This window comes from Vicugna pacos, chromosome 18, assembly GCF_048564905.1.
Source record: "Vicugna pacos chromosome 18, VicPac4, whole genome shotgun sequence".
Taxonomy (NCBI): Eukaryota; Metazoa; Chordata; class Mammalia; order Artiodactyla; family Camelidae; genus Vicugna; species Vicugna pacos.
Window position 1 is genome coordinate 23,648,464 of NC_133004.1, and position 22,831 is coordinate 23,671,294.

A 22,831-nucleotide genomic window follows, 5' to 3' on the forward strand; every position below is an offset into this window, starting at 1 on the left:
TCCCCTCTAGTAACCATAAGGTTGTTTTCTATGTCTCTGAGTCTGTTTCTGTTTTGTAAATAAGTTCATTTGTGTCTTTTTTTTTTTTAGGTTCCACATGTGAGTGATATCATATGTATTTTTCTTTCTCTTTCTGGCTTACTTCACTTGGAATGACAGTCTCCAGGTCCATCCATGTTGCTGCAAAAGGCATTATTTTATTCCTTTTTAATGGCTGAGTAGTATTCCACTGTGTGTGTGTGTGTGTGTGTGTGTGTGTGTGTGTGTATACCACAACTTCTCTATCCAGTTGTCTGTCAATGGACATTTAGGTTGCTTCCATATCTTGGCTATTGTAAATAGTGTTGCAATGAACACTGGGGTGCATGTATCTTTTTGAATTAGCATTCCCTCTGGACATATGCCCAGGAGTGAGATTGCTGGATCATACATTACATCTATTTTTAGTTTTTTTGAGGAATCTCCATACTATTTTCCCTAACGGTTATACCAAACTACATTCCTACCAACAGTGTAGGAGGATTCCCTTTTTTTCCACACCTTCTCCAGCATTTATCATCCATGGACTTTTGAATGATGGCCATTCTGACTGGTGTGAGGTGATACTTCATTGTAGTTTTGATTTGCACTTCTCTGATAATTAGTGATACTGAGCATTTTTGATGTGCCTATTGGCCATTTGTATGTCTTCATTGGAGCCTTGCTTGTTTAGTTCTTCTGCCCATTTTTGGACTGGGTTGTTTGTTTTTTGTTATTAAGTTGTATGAGCTCTTCATATATTCTGAAAATTAAGCCCTTATCAGTTGCATCATTTTTAAGTATTTTCTCCCATTCTGTAGGTTGTCATTTTGTTTTATCATTCCCTTTGCTGTGCAAAAGCCTATAAGTTTAATTAGGTCCCATTTGTTAATTTTTGCTTTTATTTCTATTGCCTGGGTAGACTGCCTTCAGAGAACATCACTAAGATTTATGCTGGAAAATACTTTGCATATTTTTTCTTCTAGGAGGTTCATAGTGTCTTGTCTTATGTTTAAATCTTTAAGCCATTTTGAGTTTATTTTTGTGTATGGTGTGAGGAAGTGTTCTATGATTAATACATGGCTGCCCAGTTTTCCCAACACCACTTGCTAAAGGGACTGTCTTTTCTCCATTGTATATTCTTGTCTTCTTTGTCAAAGATTGACTGTAAGTGTGTGGGCTTATTTCTGGGCTCTCTATTCTGTTCTGTTGATACACGTCTGTTTTTGTGCCCAGACCACACTGTTTTGATTACTGTAGTTCTGTAGTATTGTCTGAAGTCTGGGAGTGTTATTCCTCCAGCTTCATTCTTTTTCTTCAATATTGATTTGGCAACTCTGGGTCTTTTGTGATTTCATATAAATTTTAGCACTATTTGTTCTAGTTCTGTGAAAAATGTCCTGGGTAATTTGATAGGGATCACATTAAATCTGTAGATTGCTTTGGGTAGTATGGCCATTTTAACAATATTGATTCTTCCAACCCAAGAGCATGGGATATTTTTCCATTTCTTTAATTTCCTTAATCATTGTTTTTTATTTCTCTGCGTAGAAGTCTTTCACCTTCTTTGTCAGGTTTAGTGGTAAGTTTTGGTTTTTTTTTTTTTTTGATGTGATTTTAAAAGGGATTTTTTTTTTTTACATTCCTTTTCTGATATTTTGGTATTTCATTGTTAGTGTAAAGAAATGCAACTGATTTATGCATGTTAATCTTGTTAAGATAGATAGCTTTTTGAGCAAGGCACCAAAGCAATCTTCTTCACAAATGGTGCTGGAATAACTGGATATTTACATGCAGTTAGGGGACCTCAACTCCTGTCTCACACCATATACAAAAAAATGTATTCAAGATGGATAGCAGACTTAAACATAAACACTAGAACTACAAAGCTTCTAGAAGAAACATAAAAGAGTATCTTTACAACTTAGATATTTCTTCGGAAAAAATTGGTAAGACTTTATCAAAATTAAAAACTTCAGCCCAGCAAAATATACTGTTAAGAAAACAAGTTATTGTGGGGTGGGGGGATGAGTGAAATAGGTGAGGGAGAATAAGAGGTATTAAACTTCCAGTTATAAAATGAAGTCACGGGGATATAATATTCAACATGGAGAATATGGTTAATACTATTGCCATAACTTTGTATGGTGACAGGTAGGAACAAGATTTAGCATGGTGATCACTTTGTGATGTATAAAAACGCTGAGTCACTATGTTGTACACCTGAAATTAATATAATACTGTAAGTCAATTATCATTCATTTAAAAAACAAACAAACCAAGTTGTTGAGAGAGTGGATCTCTAATGTTCTCACCACGAAACAAGAAATGGTGACTATGTGATGTGATGGCAGTGGTGGCGATCATTTTGCAATGTGTGTGTGTTATCAGATCAACACGGTGTAAACCATAAGCTTTTAATGTTACATGTCGACTCTATTTCAGTAAAACTACAGGAAAAAAAAAAAAAAGAAACAAGCAGGCCATAGACTTGGATTAAACGTCTACAAAACAACCATCTGACAAAGGACTAATGTCCAGAATACACAAGAACATTTACAATTTGATAATAGACTTACAACTTGACAAAATATAGGTAAGAGAACTGAAGAGACACAGAGTAATATATACAAATGGCCAGTAAGCACCTCATCATTAGTCATCAAGGAAATGCAAAAGAAAACTGCAAGGAGATTTACCGTATGGCTGAAGACCAACCATGCCAACTATTGCCAAGGAAGGGAGCTACTGGAACTCCCATACATGGTCGGTGAGAGTATAAATGATACGTCCACTCTGGAAAAAGATCTGGAAGTTTCTTATAAAACTAAACATACACCTATCCTGTCATCTAGTGATTCCATTCCTTGGTATTTACCTTCCAAAATGACAGCTTCTGTTCTCAAGAAGACGTGTACTAGAATGTTCCTAGCAGCTTTATTCATCATAGGGGAACAGCCCAATTATCCGTCCATCATGAATGGATACACAGACTGTGGTTCACGCATACTTAGCGATTAAAAGGAAGGAAGTACTGATACACATGATGACGTGGATGAATCTCAAAAGCCGAGTGAAAGAGGCCTCACACCAAAGAGCACGTACTTCATGATCCTATTTTCATGAAGGTCTAGAAGAGGTTAAACTAATTTGCGATGAAAAAATTCAGACCAGTGGTAACCTCTAGAGTGGGGACGGGGCAGGGGTGGACTGGGAAGAGGAAGAGGGAACATTCTGGGGGTGACGGCGATGTTCTGTGTGTTGATCGTTCTTGTTGCATTTGTCAGAACCTATCAGACGGTACACTGAAGAGTTCAGCATTTCACTATACATTTTACCCCCACTGACCCTCAGATAGAAACACATACTAAACTCTGTGGCTCATGACAAGCACACAGAAGTATTCAGGAGGGGGCGTGCACGAATGTGTGCAACTTACTTAGAAATGCATCGCAGACTAAGATGTACTGATGGAGGGGTAGAGGGGTGGCTGAATGGTTATGTAATAAAGCAAATACAGCAAAATGGTCACTGTACGATCTAGGTGGTGAGGAAATGGGCATTCACTGAACAATTCTTTCAACTTCTTTGTATGTCTGAAAATGTTTATAATAAAATTTTGGGGAGGGAGGGACCTGGACAAATACAAAGCTAGAAAAAAAGGACAGAGCTGCAGTACTCAATATCCTCCCCAGCTCTAAAGTCGAAGAACTACAAAACTGCTTGAAGGGAAACACCAAGGTCCCCACTTCTATGCTTGCCTCCAGTTTGGCTCCAGTATGTAAGAAACCCCAGAACTACAGCCCCATCATCATAATGTGCCCGTGGGCCTCAGGTCCCAAAAGCCAGAGCAGCATCCAGAGGTTTCGGGCCCAGAAGAGACGTCGAGAAAGCCTGTGTTTGTGTGGGGGACGAGGGCCCCAGTTCGCCTGTTCTAAGTCATTTGCTACAGTTGGGAAATTAGGGTTCTGGGCATAACCCAGGGATCAGCTGGGCATTTAATGCTAAGCCAGACTCCCCGTGACCACAGCTATGTCAGCTCCAATTAGAGTTTCAGATCAAAAGCATCATTTTCAAACATCACTATGACTTACTGTGCACTAGTGTGTGCTGGGCGTTTTACATGGCTTCATTCGATCCTCACAACCATCCAGTGAGAGGTTTATTATCCCGATTTTATGGTTGAGGAAACTGAGGCTCAGAGAGGATAAACAATGTACCCAGGAACACACAGCTGGAGTTAGGATGCAAGTACATTCCATGAAGCTCTGGGGCCCTTTCTAGAAAGCCGTCTGCTCTCAAGCTCCTCTCTGGACCAGAGGTGACAGGGATGCAACCTGTGTGTCTATTAACCTTTTCGGGAGGTTTACAGCAGGGAGAACTGGGCTTCAGGGGCACTGAAGAATTTCATTACCTCAGAGCAACAGACCCTGATCTCTCTCCCTGAGGCTCTGCCCTGGGTGGGGGCTGTTTGGCCACTCCACGCTATGGGTTTCCACGCCAGGCTTGCTCATTAGGCCAGAAGTACTTTTCATATGTCCACCAATCAGAGTCTTGCATTGGTCTTCCCTCCTGTTCTTTCTGTTAAAAGAAGTGTCAGGTGCCACCTGTTTTCTACCTGTAGGTTTTAATGACTCAGCAGAGTCCAGCAGCTCCTTTCAAGCTCCTGCCTGTACATACTCCTTTGTCTGTCTTCACCCTCTATCACACCCTCCCTCTACACTTTCCCACTGGGTTGTGCCCAGTGACAGAGCTGAGGAGGGGTGGAAGCGCCTTCCTGCCAAGTCTGGGTCTGTAACTGGGGCTATCAAACTCCTGCAGAAGATCAGGGGTGGAGGGGGGGAAGGGGAAATGTTAAGAGGCTCTTAACTGGGAAAAGTGTCTCACAAGCCTGAATTCCCACAACACCTTGGATTCTGATCAGAGTTAAGAGCTCAGATCCTTCCCACCACGAAAAAGATGCAACCCCTCCTATACCATTTCTCATGGGCTCCACGCCAGCACCAGGCATCTGACTCATTAAGGCAGGTATTAGGGGTTAGAAGAAAAGGAAAGAAAAGGAAAGAAAAATAAAATCCATAAGCACCAGGCTTAGTGACTTACCAGAGCTTTTTAGGGGTGATCTTTAGAAAGAAATATGTGTATACAGAGATCAAGTACATCATTCACTTATTTAAAAAAAAAAAAAGGAAAAGACCAGAATCCTATGAAAATTTCTTTAATTTTCGTCTTTTGGAAATACATTTTTCATTTTTATTTCCATGATACAAAAATGTTAAATATCTAACAATGATCGATAATGAAGCAGATCTACTGAAGCAGATCCACGGAATTCTGTTGCTGTTGTGATCTGTTTCAACAGAGAAAGGGCTGGTACATGTTGTAGATTTGTCATAGTATCACACACACACACACACAAGTACTCACACTCGCCAGCTCACCCCCAGACCCACTCATACAAACAGAGAAGACACCAGGCTAAGACACTGAAACGTGAACGCAGCACTACATGGAGTAACAGAAATTAACTTTTCACTCATACAAGAAACTTACATCTTAGGGGAAAAAAACACCCCTCTAAATAAATATGCCCCAAAGGCCAAGGCATATGTTGACAGCGGTAGACATTTTCCTGCTGGAAAAACAAGCTGGAGAGCTTCATGTTTTTAGGCAGCTGTAGTGGGAAGCAGGCAGACACAACTGAATTCCCTACCAGGAGATGGTACCCATGTGCTGGGGCTGCTCCAGACCTGAGCGTGGGAAGGTGGACGAAGCAGGAAAGAGTTCAATCCCAAATTCATGATCACAGCACTCGAGAGGGTCGGCTCTTCATGTGTATTTCATGGCCGACCTTCCCCATCAGGTGGCTTCTTAGACACTAATTCATGACAGGAAGGGCTTCACACGAGCAACAAATAATTAACAGGTTAATCACATACACATTTATGACAGCCTACAACCATGCTGAGTGCCAGTGGAGAGTTGACTTTAAAAAAGGAAGAAAAGAAACACAGCCGTGAAAAAAAAACCTGGGACTCTGCAGGAGACACACTTGGTTTCAACCCCTCCCAGAGCACAGTTTGTTAAACTAAACACAGTATGGCTTCCAAACGTGCCGGCTGGTTCTTTCTTTCTCAGCAACAGCACCAGCGATTTGTTCCACTTGGGTCTTGGTTACCACGTGTCAGGGACTTCAAAGAGCTTGGCCGAGCTGTCCGAGATGCTTCCTGGTGGGAAAGGACAAAACAAGATGAACAAGGAGAGGACAGCCCCGAGAGGAGAGCAGAAGGACCAGCAGAGAGCAGCGTGCCTGGTGCCAGCTGCACAGACAGCTTCGATCAAGGCCGGGGCTGGGGCCAGGCGGTGGGACAGCCACAGCTGGAGGAAGTCCACGGACAGGTCTTGTCTATGGAGAGCGGTGCCCAGCAAGACGGCCACACTGCAGAAACATCACAGGCAGGAGTGAGGAAGTGACTCCCTGCTCGGGAGCCTCTGTTGATTTTTAGAGGAGTTAAAATGTGGAAGCTTACACTCTCTCGGGGAGCACACACGCTGAGTTCTTTGCTAGCCAGCATGCTGGGTGCTTAGTTCACTGAATCTTCATGTAGCCCAATTCAGTGGTACAAATACCCCCATTTTACAGATGCAAGACAGCTAGTGAGTGGCTGAGGTGGGGTCTGGATCCTTCCACCGCATCAAGATCCCTGCTACAGTCCCAGGAGACTGGGTTTCTGTGTGCCGTGTGACCGGCACCAGGATGAGAAATCTCAGGCGCTGGTGGCTGGAAAGTGGAGGGATGCTGGCCAGTGGGGGTTCAGAGATCCTGAAAGGGGCAAAAGCAGCTTAGAACCTTCTCCAATTTCAGCAACATGGGCTACAGTGTTCTTGGACTGAAGGAGTCTCTTCCGTTACCAACAGTTTCACTCCAAAGTTAGAAGCCCTGCTCCATTCATGCCAGTTTCTGCTATGGCAGCAGCAGCATCCCCAGGTCAGAGCCTGGACCACACCTGTCTAGAGCCGACTGAGTGGGAATTGAGTCAGGGAAGAGCGAAAGTGTGGCAGGGGTGGGGGAAGGTACAGCTCAGCAGTAGTGTGTGCTTAGCATGCATGAGGTCCTGGGTTTAATCCCCAGTACCTCCATTAAAACCAACCAAACAAACAAACCTAATCTCCCTCCCTCCCCCCAAAAATGGCATTAAAAATAAATTTAAAAAAAACAAGAAAGCAAGGTAGACAAGGTGCCACTGTGTCCGTGGTATCATGCATTGTTTCATCTGTAAAAAAGGGTTGGCAGGGACACAGGCAAAGCCAAGCTCAGCTGCTAACACTCCAAGATTTCGAAAGGGGAGAGGTCTGTGATGGTGCCTAAAATGGACAGTAACTTTCAAAAACAGAAGGGAACTCGCTCAGTTCAGAGTGGCTACTGTCAGGAATGCCTGAAGGTAACCAGGTCCAAATGAAATAACACGGCGGCTTCTGCTAAAGTGAGAACTCCCAGTTGTGCTCATTTATTGGGATAAAGTCCAGAGAGATGGGAAGAGAAGAGCAGGAGGGAGCACCCGAAGTGTTCTGCCCGAGTCCCCGCTGTGCTGAACGTGCGGGTCTGGGGGGCTCCCAACCAAGACGGCTGCTAGAGGTGAAGGGGGGCAGGGGGCAGTCCATGTGACAAAGACCGCCCCGACCCGGTTAGGAAAGGAATGGAGATGATTGAAAAACACAACACAAACACTCCCCTCCCTGGAACGACTAAATACTGCAGGTGGCCCTAGATGAGATCTAACCAGCCGACCTCCTTCTCCCTCACACACTCACACCATTCCTAATCGTAGGGAGGAAAATAAACAGCAATAAGGGCATTTTGACAATTCACAAAGAATATGATGGCAGCCAACCAGCCATTCTAAAGGTAAAAGTCACAACGTCAAATGGGGGGAAATGAAGTAAATTAAAATTAGTCGAGAGGAAGAAAGCTAAGCAGCCAAGAGCAACTGCACTGGCATACTTCTCAGAGCGCCTGCCGCCAGCTGGGTGGGAGTGCTCTGGTGACGTGCCGCCAAACGCACAGGAGGGGACTGAGGAGCCAGGGAGGAATAATGGAGCAAGGGAAAGCTGTGGAGTGAGGCCAGTCTGGCCGGGCCTTCTTACTAGCTGGATGACTCTGAACAGCTCTCACTGACTCATCTACATGACAGACTCCATGCTACTTTATGCCACAGAGGACTTCTTGACTCAGCAAAGTTCCAGGCCCAGAGCAAGTTTTTAATGCACGTTAGGACCCTTCCCCTTGTCGATAAGATGGCCCAACAGTGAACATGGTTGGTGCCAGGGAAGCAGACAGCCTGCAGTCAAAGAGATACTAGGTTTTTACTGCCTACAATACATGGCTGCTGAGCAAGAATGATGTACACAGAGAAACCAGAACGCCACGAACCATCTATAGGAGACCCAGACCAGAGGGGAGCTGGACGTCATGGCTGTTCTTTCTAGTACTTTCCAGAAAAGGAGAGCTGCAGACCACTGGAGGATCACTCTTAAAGCTAGTGAATAAAGACCTATGGTCAGTTTTCCAGGGAACTCATTTTCAAAGCCCTGTTTAGTTACTAGAGTACAAAAGAATTATTGAGGAACAATTTTTCTTTTTAAACAGATACTTAAGGAAATCTGCCTCCTGCTATAATGGACCACATCTTGCATCACAAAGATTAACTCGAAATGGATTGTACACATAAACGTAAAACCTAAAACTAGAAAACTTCTAGAAGAAAACATAGGAGAAAATCTCTGCACTCTTGAGTAAGGCAAAGATTCCTTAGATATGACACCAAAGGAAAATTCAAGGGGAAAAAACTGATAAATTGGATTTCATTAAAATGTAAAACTTCCACTACTGAAAGATACTGTTAAGAGAATGAAAAGAAAAGCACAGACTGGAAGAATCTGTAAAACACCCCAAAGGACTTATATCTTGAATACATAAAGAACTCTCAAAACTCAATAAGGAGAAAACAAACAGCCCAATGAAAAAATGGTCAGAAGATCTGAACAGACATTTCACCAAAGAAGAGATTTAACTGACAAACACATAACAAGATACCTAACATCATTAGTTACTAGGGAAATTCAAATCAAAGCCATAATGCGATGCCACCACATACCGTAAGAATGGCTTAAAAGGACAATACCAATACTGCGGAAGGTGCAGAGACATTGGAACCCTCATGCCCTGCTGACCAGAATGAAAAATGGTGCAGTCACTTTGGAGAACAAGGTGCCAGTTTCTTGTACACTTCCCATATGACCCAGTAATTCCACTCTTTGGTATTCATCCCAAAGAAATGAACACTTAGTTCATACAAACACCTGCACACAAGTATTTATACCAGCTAGATTCTTAGTTGCTAAAGACTGGTAACAAATGCCAACAGGCAAAATGGAGAAATAAACAGTGATACGTCCATGAAATGGATTTCTACTCAGCAGTAAGAAGGAATGAATGAACCAGTCATAGGCCCAACAACACAGACAAACATCAAATGCCTTATGATAAATAAAAAACTCAAGGGGTTACTTACTGCAACCTAACTGTCCACCAACGGATGACGGGACAAAGAAGATGTGGCGTACACACACACACACAAATGGAATACTACTCAGCCATAAAAAGAATGAAATAATACCATTTGCAGCAACATAGATGGGCCCAGAGATTATCATACTAAGCGAAGGAAGTCAAAGAGAATTATCATATATCACTTATACATGGAATCTAAAATATGATACAAATCAACTTATTTACAAAAACTGACTCACAGACACAGAAAACAAACTTACGGTTACCAAAGGGGGAAAGCGGGGAGGGATAAATTGGCGGTTAGCGACAAACAGATGCACTCTACTATATATAAAATAGATAAACAAGGATTTACGGTATAGCACAGGGAAATATATGCAATATCTTGTAATAAACTATAATGGGGAAGAATTGAAAGAAAAGAATATAGATATATACATACATATGTATGGCTGAATCACTTCGCTGTACACCAAAAACTAATACAATATTGTAAATCAACTATACTTCAATTTTTTAAAAAAGGGTTACTTACTGTATGATTCCATTTAAACGACATTCCAAAAAAGGCAAAATTACAGTGACAGAAAGCAGATCAGTGGCTCTGGAACGTTGGGATGGGGAGGGACTAACTACAAAGGGTCACGAGGCAATCTTCTGGACTAATTGTTCTATATCTTGAGCACAGTGATGGTTATATGACTGTACACATTTTTCAAAACTCATCAGTTGTACACCTAAAAGTAATGACTTATATTGTATCTAAATTGTATCTTAATAAAGCTGATGCTGCAGAAGATATTAGGATTATTGCTTTTAAAAAATCCAACAAAATTATAATATAAAATATTATGCTGATAATTAAAATTATTTGACCAAGAGGTTTTTTTTTTAATGAGGGAAAACAGGACAGTAAATTGCATATAGAGTATGATGCCAACTATGTACAAAAATGACAGGCAGAGAAAAAACACTTGTTAACAGAGTATCAAGTAACTGTGGGGTTTAATTTTCTTCTTTCTGCTTTCCTTCATTTTACTGATTTTCAATGAGCACATTGTTTTTATTAACAAAAACAGAAGAAGGAATACACAGAGGCAAACACAAAAGGTGACTGCTTCTGCTGATATCCACCCTTCACCGGACTGGAGCTGAAAGCAAGAAACTCTGAGACGTAAGATAGCTCCTCCCTCCCGTGAACCTGGAAAACTACACAGCAGACTGGAAATCTGCGGTCATATCATTTTCTACTGAGTGGAGTTCTGTATAAAGAAGGAGTCTTTGGGGTACCATACTGAAGTTTTTAACTAGGAAATGCTTCAAAGGGCTTTGTTAAGGGGTGGCTTCCACACCAAGAAGGCAGGGCTCCCCTGGATGGCGGCTGGGGGGCCCTGGAAGGCTGCCCAGAGGACCAGGGGGGCAAACAGACGCAGGGAGCACGCCGCCCTGTGGGGCAGCACACCCCTCATTCGCCGCAATTACACTGAAATCCACATTTTAACTGAGTAATGGAAAACTTCCTTGGCAGACTGCTGGACTTCCCCAGCCTGATCGCTCAGGTGACCGACAGCCCCAACTGCAGCTCGAATTTCTGACTCTAAAGAGACCTGTAATAGCACAAGGAGACGGCTGCTCTAAGTCAAGTCTACATTTTTATACTGTAACCCTAAGGGTTTAAGCTTGAAAAGTTCAGCAGATTAGTCAAGATTCCAATAAAATTCACGGTTCTTGGCAAACACGTAGAGCTGTGTTTTAAACGTAAGAGGGGAAAGAGACTTGGAACAACTTCCCTGTTACATGACAAGAAAATCACCAGGAATGGTCCACGTCTCTTGGCACTGCTCCGTGAACGCTGTCTAACACGGCGCTGATGGAACCTCTAGCTATCAGACAGTCCATCCATATTGTGAGACTGGCCATTCCAGTCAGCATCAGGCCACTGGGATACTGTTCGCTTACTCAGCAAGAGCAAGTGTGCTGTGGACACCCATCCAGTAAACACTGTCTGGGGATCATTTCTAAGGATAGCTTATTCCAGCATAAATGGCATCCAGAGCTGTTTCCCTTCATGTACCAACAGAGAACGTACCGTGAAGGCCCCAGAGGAAAAGCACTTAGCACTACCAATCTATCACTAATCATAATAAATACAGAAGGAGGAGATTTACATTATAGTTTGCTTCCTGAAAATAGGACAAAAAGAGGAATAGCTAGGAAAAAAAATATTTACTAAGTACATAGTAGGTACATAAAAAACTCCAAAAGAGGACAGTTGCTTGCATTTTTAACACATGACTCCATCTCAAGAAAAGTCCAGGTTGTTAGCTGTTTCTGATCTAGAACAGCTGCCAGAAATACCCACCTTTATGAAGAATCCTTTGCTTCCTCCAAAGTCTGGATAAACCTCACATACTGCAGAGTGGCGCAACGCGTCTTCTCTGGATCAGACAGCCCTTCCTGCTGCCCTCAATAACAGCTATATTTGACGCTGCGTATTTGTGATTCTCTGAGCCTCAGTTTCTTCCCTATTAACTGGAAATAATGCTATCTACACTGTACACGGTTTTACAATGACTAGAGCACAGAGGACATTCCACGCACAACGTCCAGTATATAATATAAACTCAATAAATGGCAATTTCTTCTGAAACTAAAGTCATTTTGTTATCTGGGAAGGGGTTTAGCACTTAACTCTTTGTGTATTTTAGACATTAAAATGTATAACTAAGAAAAATGACACTGTTTTGTGTGGGATTTATTGAGCCCAGTTGTCCCAGCATTGTGACAGGACGTAATATTCTATGGTCCTACTTTTTGCTACTTTCCCCTTGGAAAAAAGGTACTTCCCTACAGGCGGAAGGCAGTCTTTTACATTTCTCACGCCCTCACTGACAGTGCGCTGGGCACTCAATGCACTCTAGGGAACCACCTGAGCACCTGTCACGATACTCTCCCCGGGAGGGGAGCTCAGGCTTGACGCTTTAGAACCCATCTCTGCAGGACAGACGGAGCCACACCGCACCAGACACTCTAACACAGTTCTTGCCAACAACCAAACCAGGCCCTCTCAGCTCCTGGTAGACTCTGAACCTTTGGGAGTTTAATTCAGACCCTTTGTGGGGTCTGAACTTTGTACTCACTCATTTTAGGACTCCTTAAAGTAACCCAGCAATCAAGACTGGCTGGCTCACCAGGTTCAGCACCTGACATCCTGACCCACATCCTGCTGACACTATCAAGGCTGCATGCTTCAAACAAACCAGCCCAAGACCGAAACTTCCAGCCTTGCACTGTCGGAAGGCCTCAGTGAACGGTGCTCCAGAAGAAAGCTCAATTCTCTCCAGTTCTCTGATTGAATGAAAAGTTATCAATATGTCTCTCTTTTTTAGCAGGACTGACAAAGAAGTACAAAAATCTATCATGCTTTTTTTTTTTAGCTCAAATCTTGTGGAAGTGACAGCTTTATTGTCAATGGGAGGGAAAAGAAACCTATTTTAATGATGGTATTATAAATTCAAAACCCTAAATAACTCATAGAAAGTTTTCGCTTAAAACGACGAAAGTTATAAAAGAAGCTAATCTATTGATGCAATCTATTGTTAGGTATTCTAATTTTAATACCTTTGAGATTATGCTGAAATAGAAGGGAAAAAAATCTAAAATCTTGTCCCTGAGAAGTAATAGATAACCAAAACAATTCAAAAGAGAATGAGGGATGAAGGAAAGCAATACAAGAGAGGGCAAGCCGGCCCCCATCCCAGTCGTGCTGGGTGTGCGTGCTCCAAGTCCTGCTAACATTTAATATTTAACATTTGTTAAGCAGGTACAACGTGGCAACAGGACCAAGGTATCAAAGATGAAGACTGCGCCTGTTACCGATTTAAAAAGTTCTCCAATACTTCAATTAGGGGGAGGAAGGGAGACAGGCAGGTTCAAGGAGACAGTGAAAATACACAGTCGGGACTTCAAACAAGAGTTTTAAGTTTTCAGTTAAAGTTAATCTTCAGTATAATGTATAAAAGGCATCTGTGACATTTTTGCTGCTTCTTTGATTTCATTAATGTCAATGAGATTCAGAAAACACCCTGCAGGCAGATTGGGCCACATGTGAAAAAGAGGAATTAACTGAAACACAGTGGATTCCTGGCCTGGGTCTGAATCAAGTTCCAGGCTTCACTCCCATCCCTCAGTTTGGCTGTTGGCTCTGCCAATGGGGGCGACTATCGCCAAGTGAGACACAGGAGGGGAGTGACTTCGGCTCGGGCGGCGTTCCCCTCATCCCAAGAAGAAAACATATGACTGTGTGAAAAGCACTGGCTGTCCTGCAGGCTGACTTAGGGGCTCCGTGACCCCGGGCAAGTCATATAACCCTCAGACCTCTGTTTTCTTAGTTGTAAAATGGACCACGAGGCCCACGTCAGAGACTTAAAGGAAAACATTTCTGTCATGCATGTAGAGCCGCCGTGCTGGGTCCCCAGCAAGCACCTGGTCAGCAGTGGCTGCATCTACCGTCGCAGTGACTGCAAGCTGAGCAGGTTCTGGCTGGATCTCCTGAGCAAGCCCCTTCCTCCCCTGGCACTCTGGCCCTGCAGAGGATCTGTGCACCAAGGGCTGGGCCATTAGCTCACGGAGCCTCCATGGCGCGTCTGGGTCAGAGGGAACGCGGGGTGCTGCTCACTCTTCGGTTCTGCTTTTTACCAGCGACCTGCACCTGCATATGTTCCTTTGCCTCTCTGAGCCCAGACATCTGCATCACTGAAACAGGGATGACTCCCTACACCAGGGCTGCTGTGGAAATGAAACTCCAGGAGAGAGAAGGCTCCTACTACAGCGTCCAGCACACAGTAGGCTCCCAGCATGTGTTCATCTCCTGTTTCCTTTGCTCCTTATGTAATTCTGCTTTACGGGAAAAGTTTGGGCTGCCTCGGGGTTTGCTAGAAACAGTGAAAGCTCTGCAACTGAAAATAACACGTGCAGGAGTAGGCCTCTGTGCACATTCACGTATACTTTCAAAATACGGAGGCTACTTTACATCAGCAAAACCTCTACACGATGGAGGAGAAGAGAGAAGTTAACAAAATGGACTAACCATCTTTAACAAGGAGGCCCCCACCAAGCCTCGCTCTACCTAGAGCCAGGGCTTTTGAGGGATTCCTCAAATTAAACACTACATGCGCTTTGCCACCAACTGAAGCCCTCATGTAATAGCTCCTCCCCCAAATAAGAGTTTCTAGAGCATTAAAAGAGGATATGGCTGTAGAACTTAAGCGAGATCCAATACAAACCTGTTGGAGAAAGGTCCTTCTTCATCCTTTTTAATTTCTTGGCCTTTTTCCGTCCCTCTGAGAGGGATTCTGCACAGGAATCTGTCTGCTCAAGCTCACTGTCAGAAACCTCCCCCGATTCTCTGGCCTCCAGGCCAGGTTCTGCTTGACTGGGACTCAGATTCCTCTTTCCCCCTGTGCTGGTCGTTGTAAGACTGAAATGCAAACAGTGGGACAACATGAGAGGTGCTGAGAGTAACCAGAAGACTAAACCTATAAAAATATTTTAATACTCTTAATGCTATGAACACTTAACTAGCAATCAAACAACATGGGCAGCTGCTGCCCGGAGGTGCTGGTTAGACACCTTACTATGAGCTGAGGTCTCAAGTTCACCCGCGGCAAGCTTATTCAGAAGAAACAGACATACACAAATCTAAGCTGTTTGGAGCACTGATAAGAAAAAAAATTTTTTAAGAGAATCCCTGGTCTCTACTGTGATAGAGCTACCATAACAAAAGAGTGGAAGAGAAGAATAGTGGTCTAGGTTACGTTAAACCAGAAGGTAGCCTGTTACCTGCAAGACTCCTAATGGACCACAGTAGGACAGAACTCCCGAGCCGACTCGGCTCCCAAGCTGCTCGTGCATCTGAATACACTTAAAGGGCACACCCCACCTTCATATAATTCTCTTCCATTTCAAAACGGTGACTTGTCAAGTTTATAATTAAAGCTGGCTTCGTTTTTAAAGCTTTATAGGATTTGACACGTTGAATTAAATCAGATTCCATGTCCTGATTTTCCTTAAGAAAAATATGTTCCCTGAAATAGAACTTGATAAAAACAGAGACTATGTTGCCAGCGTGAGTCCTGTCTCTTCTGAGTGTGTCTTATAAATAGACTTTTTTTTTTATTATAGTCCCCAAGTTATGAGAAGCATAAAGAATCCAGTCATTCCCTCTAAGGCAGGCCATTCAGGCACAGAGGCGGGGTGGGGGGGGGAGCACGGGAGCGTGCTCCTGTGTCAGCCTTGCCTAGGAAGCAGGTGCCTCGACCCATTCCATACAACCAACTCGGGTTACCGAATCTTTCGAGTTCTGCAATGTTACTCCCGTGCTAACATCTTCTCTGTACCTTACACCTGCTCACTCATGTGAAAAAGGTGGTAGTTCTTAGCAGCCATAGGAAGCAGAACAGAGCTCAGAGCAGATGACCTTAAGACTGGCTGGCTGGCCCGCTACTGTCCTCTTTTCACATCTGTTCTATGCAGCTTTCTGAAACATCTCTTTTACTGAGAGGATATGAAGAAAGGGCAGGATACCAAAGGTAGTATTGGGGGGGAGGGGTTCATTAAAAACTCATGCTAAAGTTTACTGTCTGAAAACTGATTTCAACTTTTTAAAAAGACAAAAACAATTTTTGGATGGTTTCAGAAAATTTGGAAAATTCAGAAACTGTAAGTAAGAAGATCATAAGGAGACACCCTTGCATCACAAAAGGGTAAGAGGCCTAAAAATTCTTCTGTGCTGTAAACCCTGGAACCTGGCAGCCTCTGAAACATAAATGTTTAATGAAAACTCTGCTGGAACCATCAGCATTCAAAGTACTTCAAGAAATACAAAGTCCATGGGGGGAGGGTATAGTTTAGTGGTAGAGTGCATGCTTAGCATGCATGAGGTCCCAAGTTCAATCCCCAGTACTTCCATAAAAATAAATAATAAAATAAAATAAAATAAAATGATTTCCTTTAAAGAAACACAAAGTCCAGAAATAGCTTCAACTGCATACAGAAATCTACTGGCTGACAAAGGTGGTACCCCAAATTACAGGGCAGGTATGGACTTTTAAAAAATGGTAGTGGGACAACTGGAAAAAGATAAATTAGACCCATTCCTTGCCCATGAAAAAAGACTAAACACTTAATGGATCAGATATCTAATTGTGAAAAATGAAAGTATATAAGTACCAGAAGAAAACAAGGATGAACTTCTCCAAAACCTGGGTGTTGAAAAAGACTTTACTATGACTCACAATCCATATGCAATGAAAGATTTATAAATTTAATCACATAAAAATAAAAATCCTTTGCATGGTAATAAATAACATGAGCAAGTCAAAAGACAAATGACAAACCAGGAGGAAATATCTGTAACCTATATCACAGATAAAGGGCTAATGTCCCTAATATATAAGTGACAGTCAACGTTGAAGGAAAAAAGACCAAAATCCTATAGAAAAATAGGGAAAGCTATGAATAAACAGCTTACTACATACTAACACACACACACACACACACCCTTAAACACATGAAAAGATGTTCAACTCCTCTTATGATGCAAAATAAAACAACACTGAGATGTCGTTTCTCAGCCACGAGATTGACAACAACAACCAAAAGCTTGATGAAATAGTCTGTTGGCAAAACTGGAAAAAAAGGCACTCATACACTGCTGGTGAGAATGAAAAATGGTACAAATCGACTCTTCTGGAAGGGAATGTGGCAGCATTTAACGAGACTGCGTATCCATTTACTCTCTGAGTTGGCAATCCCACTTCCAGGAATTCAGAAGATACACCTCCAACAAAGCAAAAATATTCAAGTACAAGACTACTCATTGTAGCTTTATTTGTGATCATGGTACATTACTGCTAACTGCCTAAATCTCTAAGCACAGGAAATTGGATGAATAAACTATGCTACATACAGTCAACATAACTAAGCAGTTACAAGAAAGAGTGAAGATCTCAAAGATCTCATATAGATGATTTCCACTGAAAATGGTGAAAAAAGCAAGGTGAAAAAGAGCAATTTATGAACCTGATATTACCAATCTTGAGTGGAATGTCCGGGGAACTGCAACAAAAATCTTGAATTCTTTCATAGATTTGCTTCTGTAGTTGAATGAGTGAAGTAATTCTGAAAATACCTGGATATGTTATAATGCTCTGGAAATTAGTAAATATGCTGATGAAGTTGGAAGACAGAGATGCAAATACTGGTATGGGGGAAGGCTGAGGGGAGCCCTGTGGGGATGGAATAGAACTGGAGATACGGGCCCGGGCTTGGGATTTCTAAATTAAGTATGTTTCTATCTGTGCACATTTATGTGTATGCATATATGCATAGGATATATGTGTGTATATCCATGCACATATTTCCTAGTTCTGCCCATTGAAAGGACCTACAGGAAAAACAAAACAAAACAAAAAACCAACAGTGGCCATGAACACATCTAGTGTCCAGATCTTAATATCCAACACCATTTCCCATTAGAAAAAAAGTCAAACCAGGGCTCCTTAAAGAAGCAGCTTATTCCAGCGCTGGGGTAATAAAGGAGCACAAAGTGAACCCGCAACATCTTGCAATACCAGAAAGTAGGAAACTGCTGAATAAATGATGGGGCACGACACAGGGACATGAGAACCAGGTGGAAAGGGCTCCCGCTGGCCAATTATTTGAGCACCAAAATAATTAAGGGGCAATAATAAATTCTAAGCCTTTGAAAACAACAGGAATCAATGAATCTACATCAACATGTAATACAGACAGACAGAGAGAGGAGGGAGAGCTCTTAATTCCAGTTCAATGCTGACTATGAAACAGTAAAGGCGGAGAGAGAGATGGAGTTCGCAAATCATCCTTTGGCAACCATCACATGAAGAATGATTGATGCAAAAACCATCAACAGATGCTAAATCAAGGGAGATGTTTCAATGAACAGCAGGATATTTGCATGGTCTTGAAGTGTCTCTCCTGAGACAGATACCCTGAGAAGGACACAGCATCACTTATACAGTATTCTGATCAAGACTGTACAACCTGAATATAATTATTAGGCAACATCAGACAAATCCAAGTGAAAAATATCTTACTGAAGAAAGTGGGGGAAGGGGCCGGTGTCCTTCAAAAATGTCATTGTTATAAAAAAGACTAAAGAGACATTGAAAACCAAATGTTAAAAAAAAAATAAAAGAGACATTGAAAACTAGTTGCAACACATTATCACAGACTGGATCTTATACTGCAGGGGAAGAGCTATAAAGATAATACTGGATCAAATAATAAAACTGGGATATGAACAGCAGATTAAAGTATTAGATCAGTGTTAAACTACTGAGGTTGAAAACTAGACTAGAGTTAGACCCGAGAATATCCTTATTTAGAGTATTTAGGGATTAAAGGACCAAGATATATCTAACTTCCTCTAGGATGGTTCAGAAAAAAATAAGTGTGCTGGGGTGTGGGGTATGGAGAAAAAAAGAGAAGGTAGGAGGGAGAGAGAATGTAACACAGAACATGTATATACAGAGAGGGAGGAAGGTAGAGGGAGGAAGAGAGAGCGTTTGCACACAAAGTGAAAAACAGCAAAATGTTAACAACTGAGGTATCAGGATAAAGAATACATAGGGGTTCTTTGCAATATTTGTGTGATGCTTTTAAAGTTTAAAATTATTTCCAAATAAAAAGTGAAAAATAAAATCATTCAGGGTACTTGGGAAGCATGATGTTTAATAAATAAGGAAAAAAATTTCATTGAGGAATGCCTCCTGATGCCTGTCTGCTGCGGCACAACCTAGGACTGGGGTGTGTGCGTGCTGGTATACGACTCGGAAATACATCACCAACCTACTAACACAAGGAAGAAGCTGCCTTGACCCATTAACAAAATGTCTCATTTGATACAAGCGAATCCCTTTCCAGCCACTCAGGCTCACACCCTCGAAGTCAGCATCTGCCCCTTCCCATTCTTCAGTGCCCGGGCCCTTGCTCCTTCAGAAGCTCATGCCCTCATTTAACCAATATTCTACCAACATAACAAGCACCTCCCACAGGCCACCTCCAAACACCCTCCAGTCCTGCCCGGTTTACTCTCAGCCACCATTCCAGGCCTTTCCTCACACTGCCGCCATGAGCCCTCCCTATCTTGTCCCGAGACTCTTAAGAGAGATCCTAAGTGGCTAGTCCCTCTCTCATCCTCCTCTTCCCAGGCTCCCTTCCCCTTCAAATCTATTCCTTCCGATGTTACCAAACTTCTTCCAAAACGGAGATTTGATCAGACAGTCCCAGCTCAAAGACTTCTACAGCTCTCTGCTACAAACCTGAATTTTAACTGCCTGGCACAGCATCCAGGATCCTCTGTCATCTGGGTCCCTATCTGCTTTTCTAGCCTTATCTTCCACAAGGCAGTCGAGTTGCAAAGACAATGTATATTCACCATAAAGCATTCCGTTACAGGCAATCGTCCATGTATCTGTTGTCCCACTAGTGGGCTTCTCAGCCCAACATGCCCTAGAGCTCCCATTTTGATGCTCCTGTTTGTGCCAATGCCTTACTGCCCGCCTCTTCTTGCTCAAATACCCCTAGTCTCTTAGAATGTTCTCCAATTCCTCTGTTTGGTGTTCCTTTCCTGGAACACTCTGTTTGCCTGCCTCCAGGGGCCTTTAGGCCACATATCCTTATTATTTATAATATACAAAAATTGGGAACAGTGCAGATGCCCATCCATAGGAGAATGGATAAACAAACTGTGCTACAGGTATACAATGAAATACATCTGGCACGTAACAGTAAGGAGCTCTTGATACAAACAACATGGAGCAATCTCAAGCACATTCTAAGTGAATAAAGCCTTCACATAAAACAGTGGGAATTTCATAATTCCATTTATATTAAATTCCAGAAAAGGCTGAACTACAGAGAAAAAATTCAGAAGAATGGAGGTGGTGTGGCAGGCAGGGACTGACTGGGGGAACCTGAGGGAACTTTCTGGGGTGATGTTAATGCTATCTTTACATAGAATATGCTTTTGTCAAAACTCAGACCTCAACGATAGGTGGGTTTTCTATGAACATCAGGCTGATCGCTTTAACTTCAGCACTAATCTGCAGATGATGATTTTGTAGGCATTTGCTGGAATACACTATTTTTATTCTAACCATAGGTTACTGTGATATTTTTGGCCAGCGAGACCCATGAACCTGTTATGTTCCTCTCCACAAACTTCTGAGAGTCTACCGTGCCTCAGGGACTACGCTGAAACCTTGCCTCTGGAAGGTTCTCATTTTTATGTAATTTTTAAGTTAACAAAGCAATTTCAGAAATATTTTCCCAATTAATTTACAACCTATCTTTTAAGTTCTTAATCTGTAGTTTCTGCTCTCAAATAAGAATCCTTTGCTTCCGAGGGAGGGCTATTGTTTACTAGATATCCTGCCTGAGAAAGCCCTCAGACATGTGTGAAATTAATACAATTCACATGTTTAAATATGTACATGTATGTATTAGCCACACCAACATAAAACTTTCTCAACCATTATTCTCTAATAAAAATAAAAACTCTGACTGTATCCCATATAGCTGAACTAAAGCAGTTTTAGATCGAAAACAGTTTTATTTGACATTAAAAACCAGATTTATGAAGTACTGCCTTTAAGTTTTTGATTACACACTTTCAAGGTACAGATGTATGTGTGTGTGTCCCGTACAGACACCCTCAGTACATGCATGCTGATAAGCTATTTCTTTATGTATTGATTTTAAAGGTCTAAAGTCAAAATGAAAATCAGGCAAAGCAGTCTGAGCTCACTTTGCATGTGGAATTATCAAGCACAAAGTGAGCTACTTTATAATGAGTAGGAAGTGCACATTTAAATCCACCGAAGTGGTGATTAATTTTTTAAAAATGTTAGAGACACAACTTGGCATGTCAAAATTGAACAATAAACCTTGTTTAGCATTTATATGGGGGATGCAAATGATAAGCCATCCTGGTTATAATGGCTCTTCGGTCAAATTTAGAATTTTGCTGCAAGATATTGTTAACAATGCAGCAACTACAAATCAAATTCTGCGAGGGTGAGTATCTCCATTAACTTTTCCCTTTTAGCAGAAAAAAAATGTTTGCTAATAGAAAGATCATAATATGAGCTCCTACAAACACGTTTTCCTGTAAAAGCACAGAAATCTGACTGCCTCATGGAAAATTTCCCTTCTTTGTTTTAAATTAGGGTATCACTTACAATGCAATGAAATTCACTCAGTTTGAGTGTGCAGCTAATGTTTGGAACTGTATATAACCATGCTAAGCTCTACAAAAATCAAAATATAGAAGAGTTCCCTTTCTCTAAAAAGATTCCATGTGTGGCTGTGCACTTAATTCTCTTCCTGGCAACCAGTCATCTGCCTGTAGTCCCTTTAGTCCTGCCTTTTCTAGTAGTTCATCTGAATGAAATCATACAGTATTTAGTCTTTTCTGTTTGATTTCACACTTAGCATAATACTCTGAGAACCAGCAACACAGCTGGAAGCATGGTATTTCATTCCTTTTATCACTAAGTAGTAGTATTTCATAATTTGTCTATACTGCAATTCATTTATTCATTTACAAGTGGATGGACATCTGGACTGCTTCCAGTATTTTGTGATTATAAACAACACTATGAACATTCGTGTAAAGGCTTTTCTGTGTTTCTTTTTTTTTTAATTATGGTAAAAAAACATGTAATATAAAACTTAGCATCTTCACAATTTTTAAGCATATATTTCAGTGGTATTAAGTACATTTACATTGTTGTGTGACATCACCACCATCCTTTTCCAGAACTCTCTTCACCTGGCAAAACTGAAACTCTACTCACTGAACACCGCAGTCCCTTGTCCCCCAGCCCCTGGCAACCACTATTGTACTTTCTGTCTCTGATCTTGACTACTTTAGTAGGTACTTCATGTAAGTGGAATCATACAGTATTTTTTTTTTTTTTGTGACTGGCTTATTTTACTTAGCATAATGTTAAGCAAGGTTCATCCGTGTTGTATCATGGGTCAGAATTCCCTTCCCTTTAAAGGCTGAATAACATTCCATTGTATATATACTATATTCTGCTTATTCATTCATCTATCAATGAACACTTGGGATGCTTCCACATTTTAGCTGTGAATAATGCTACGAACATGAGTACAAAAGCATCTCTTCAAGAT

At 41.8% G+C, this 22,831-nt stretch overlaps 1 protein-coding gene across 3 annotated transcripts in view; it reads right to left on the reverse strand.

The window, feature by feature from the left end:
- Positions 1–5,220: 5,220 nt before the first annotated feature.
- Positions 5,221–22,831, reverse strand: part of PARN (poly(A)-specific ribonuclease) — a 148,212-nt gene continuing 130,601 nt past the window's right edge. For all 3 annotated transcript variants that reach the window (XM_015245958.3, XM_072942655.1, XM_006212074.4), the window contains 2 exons: positions 14,875–15,068; positions 5,221–6,245 (listed from right to left, as the gene is read on the reverse strand). In XM_015245958.3, the coding sequence (XP_015101444.2) occupies positions 6,193–6,245; positions 14,875–15,068 (247 nt within the window). In that variant the 3' untranslated portion in view covers positions 5,221–6,192. The remainder of the gene's footprint in view (positions 6,246–14,874; positions 15,069–22,831) is intronic.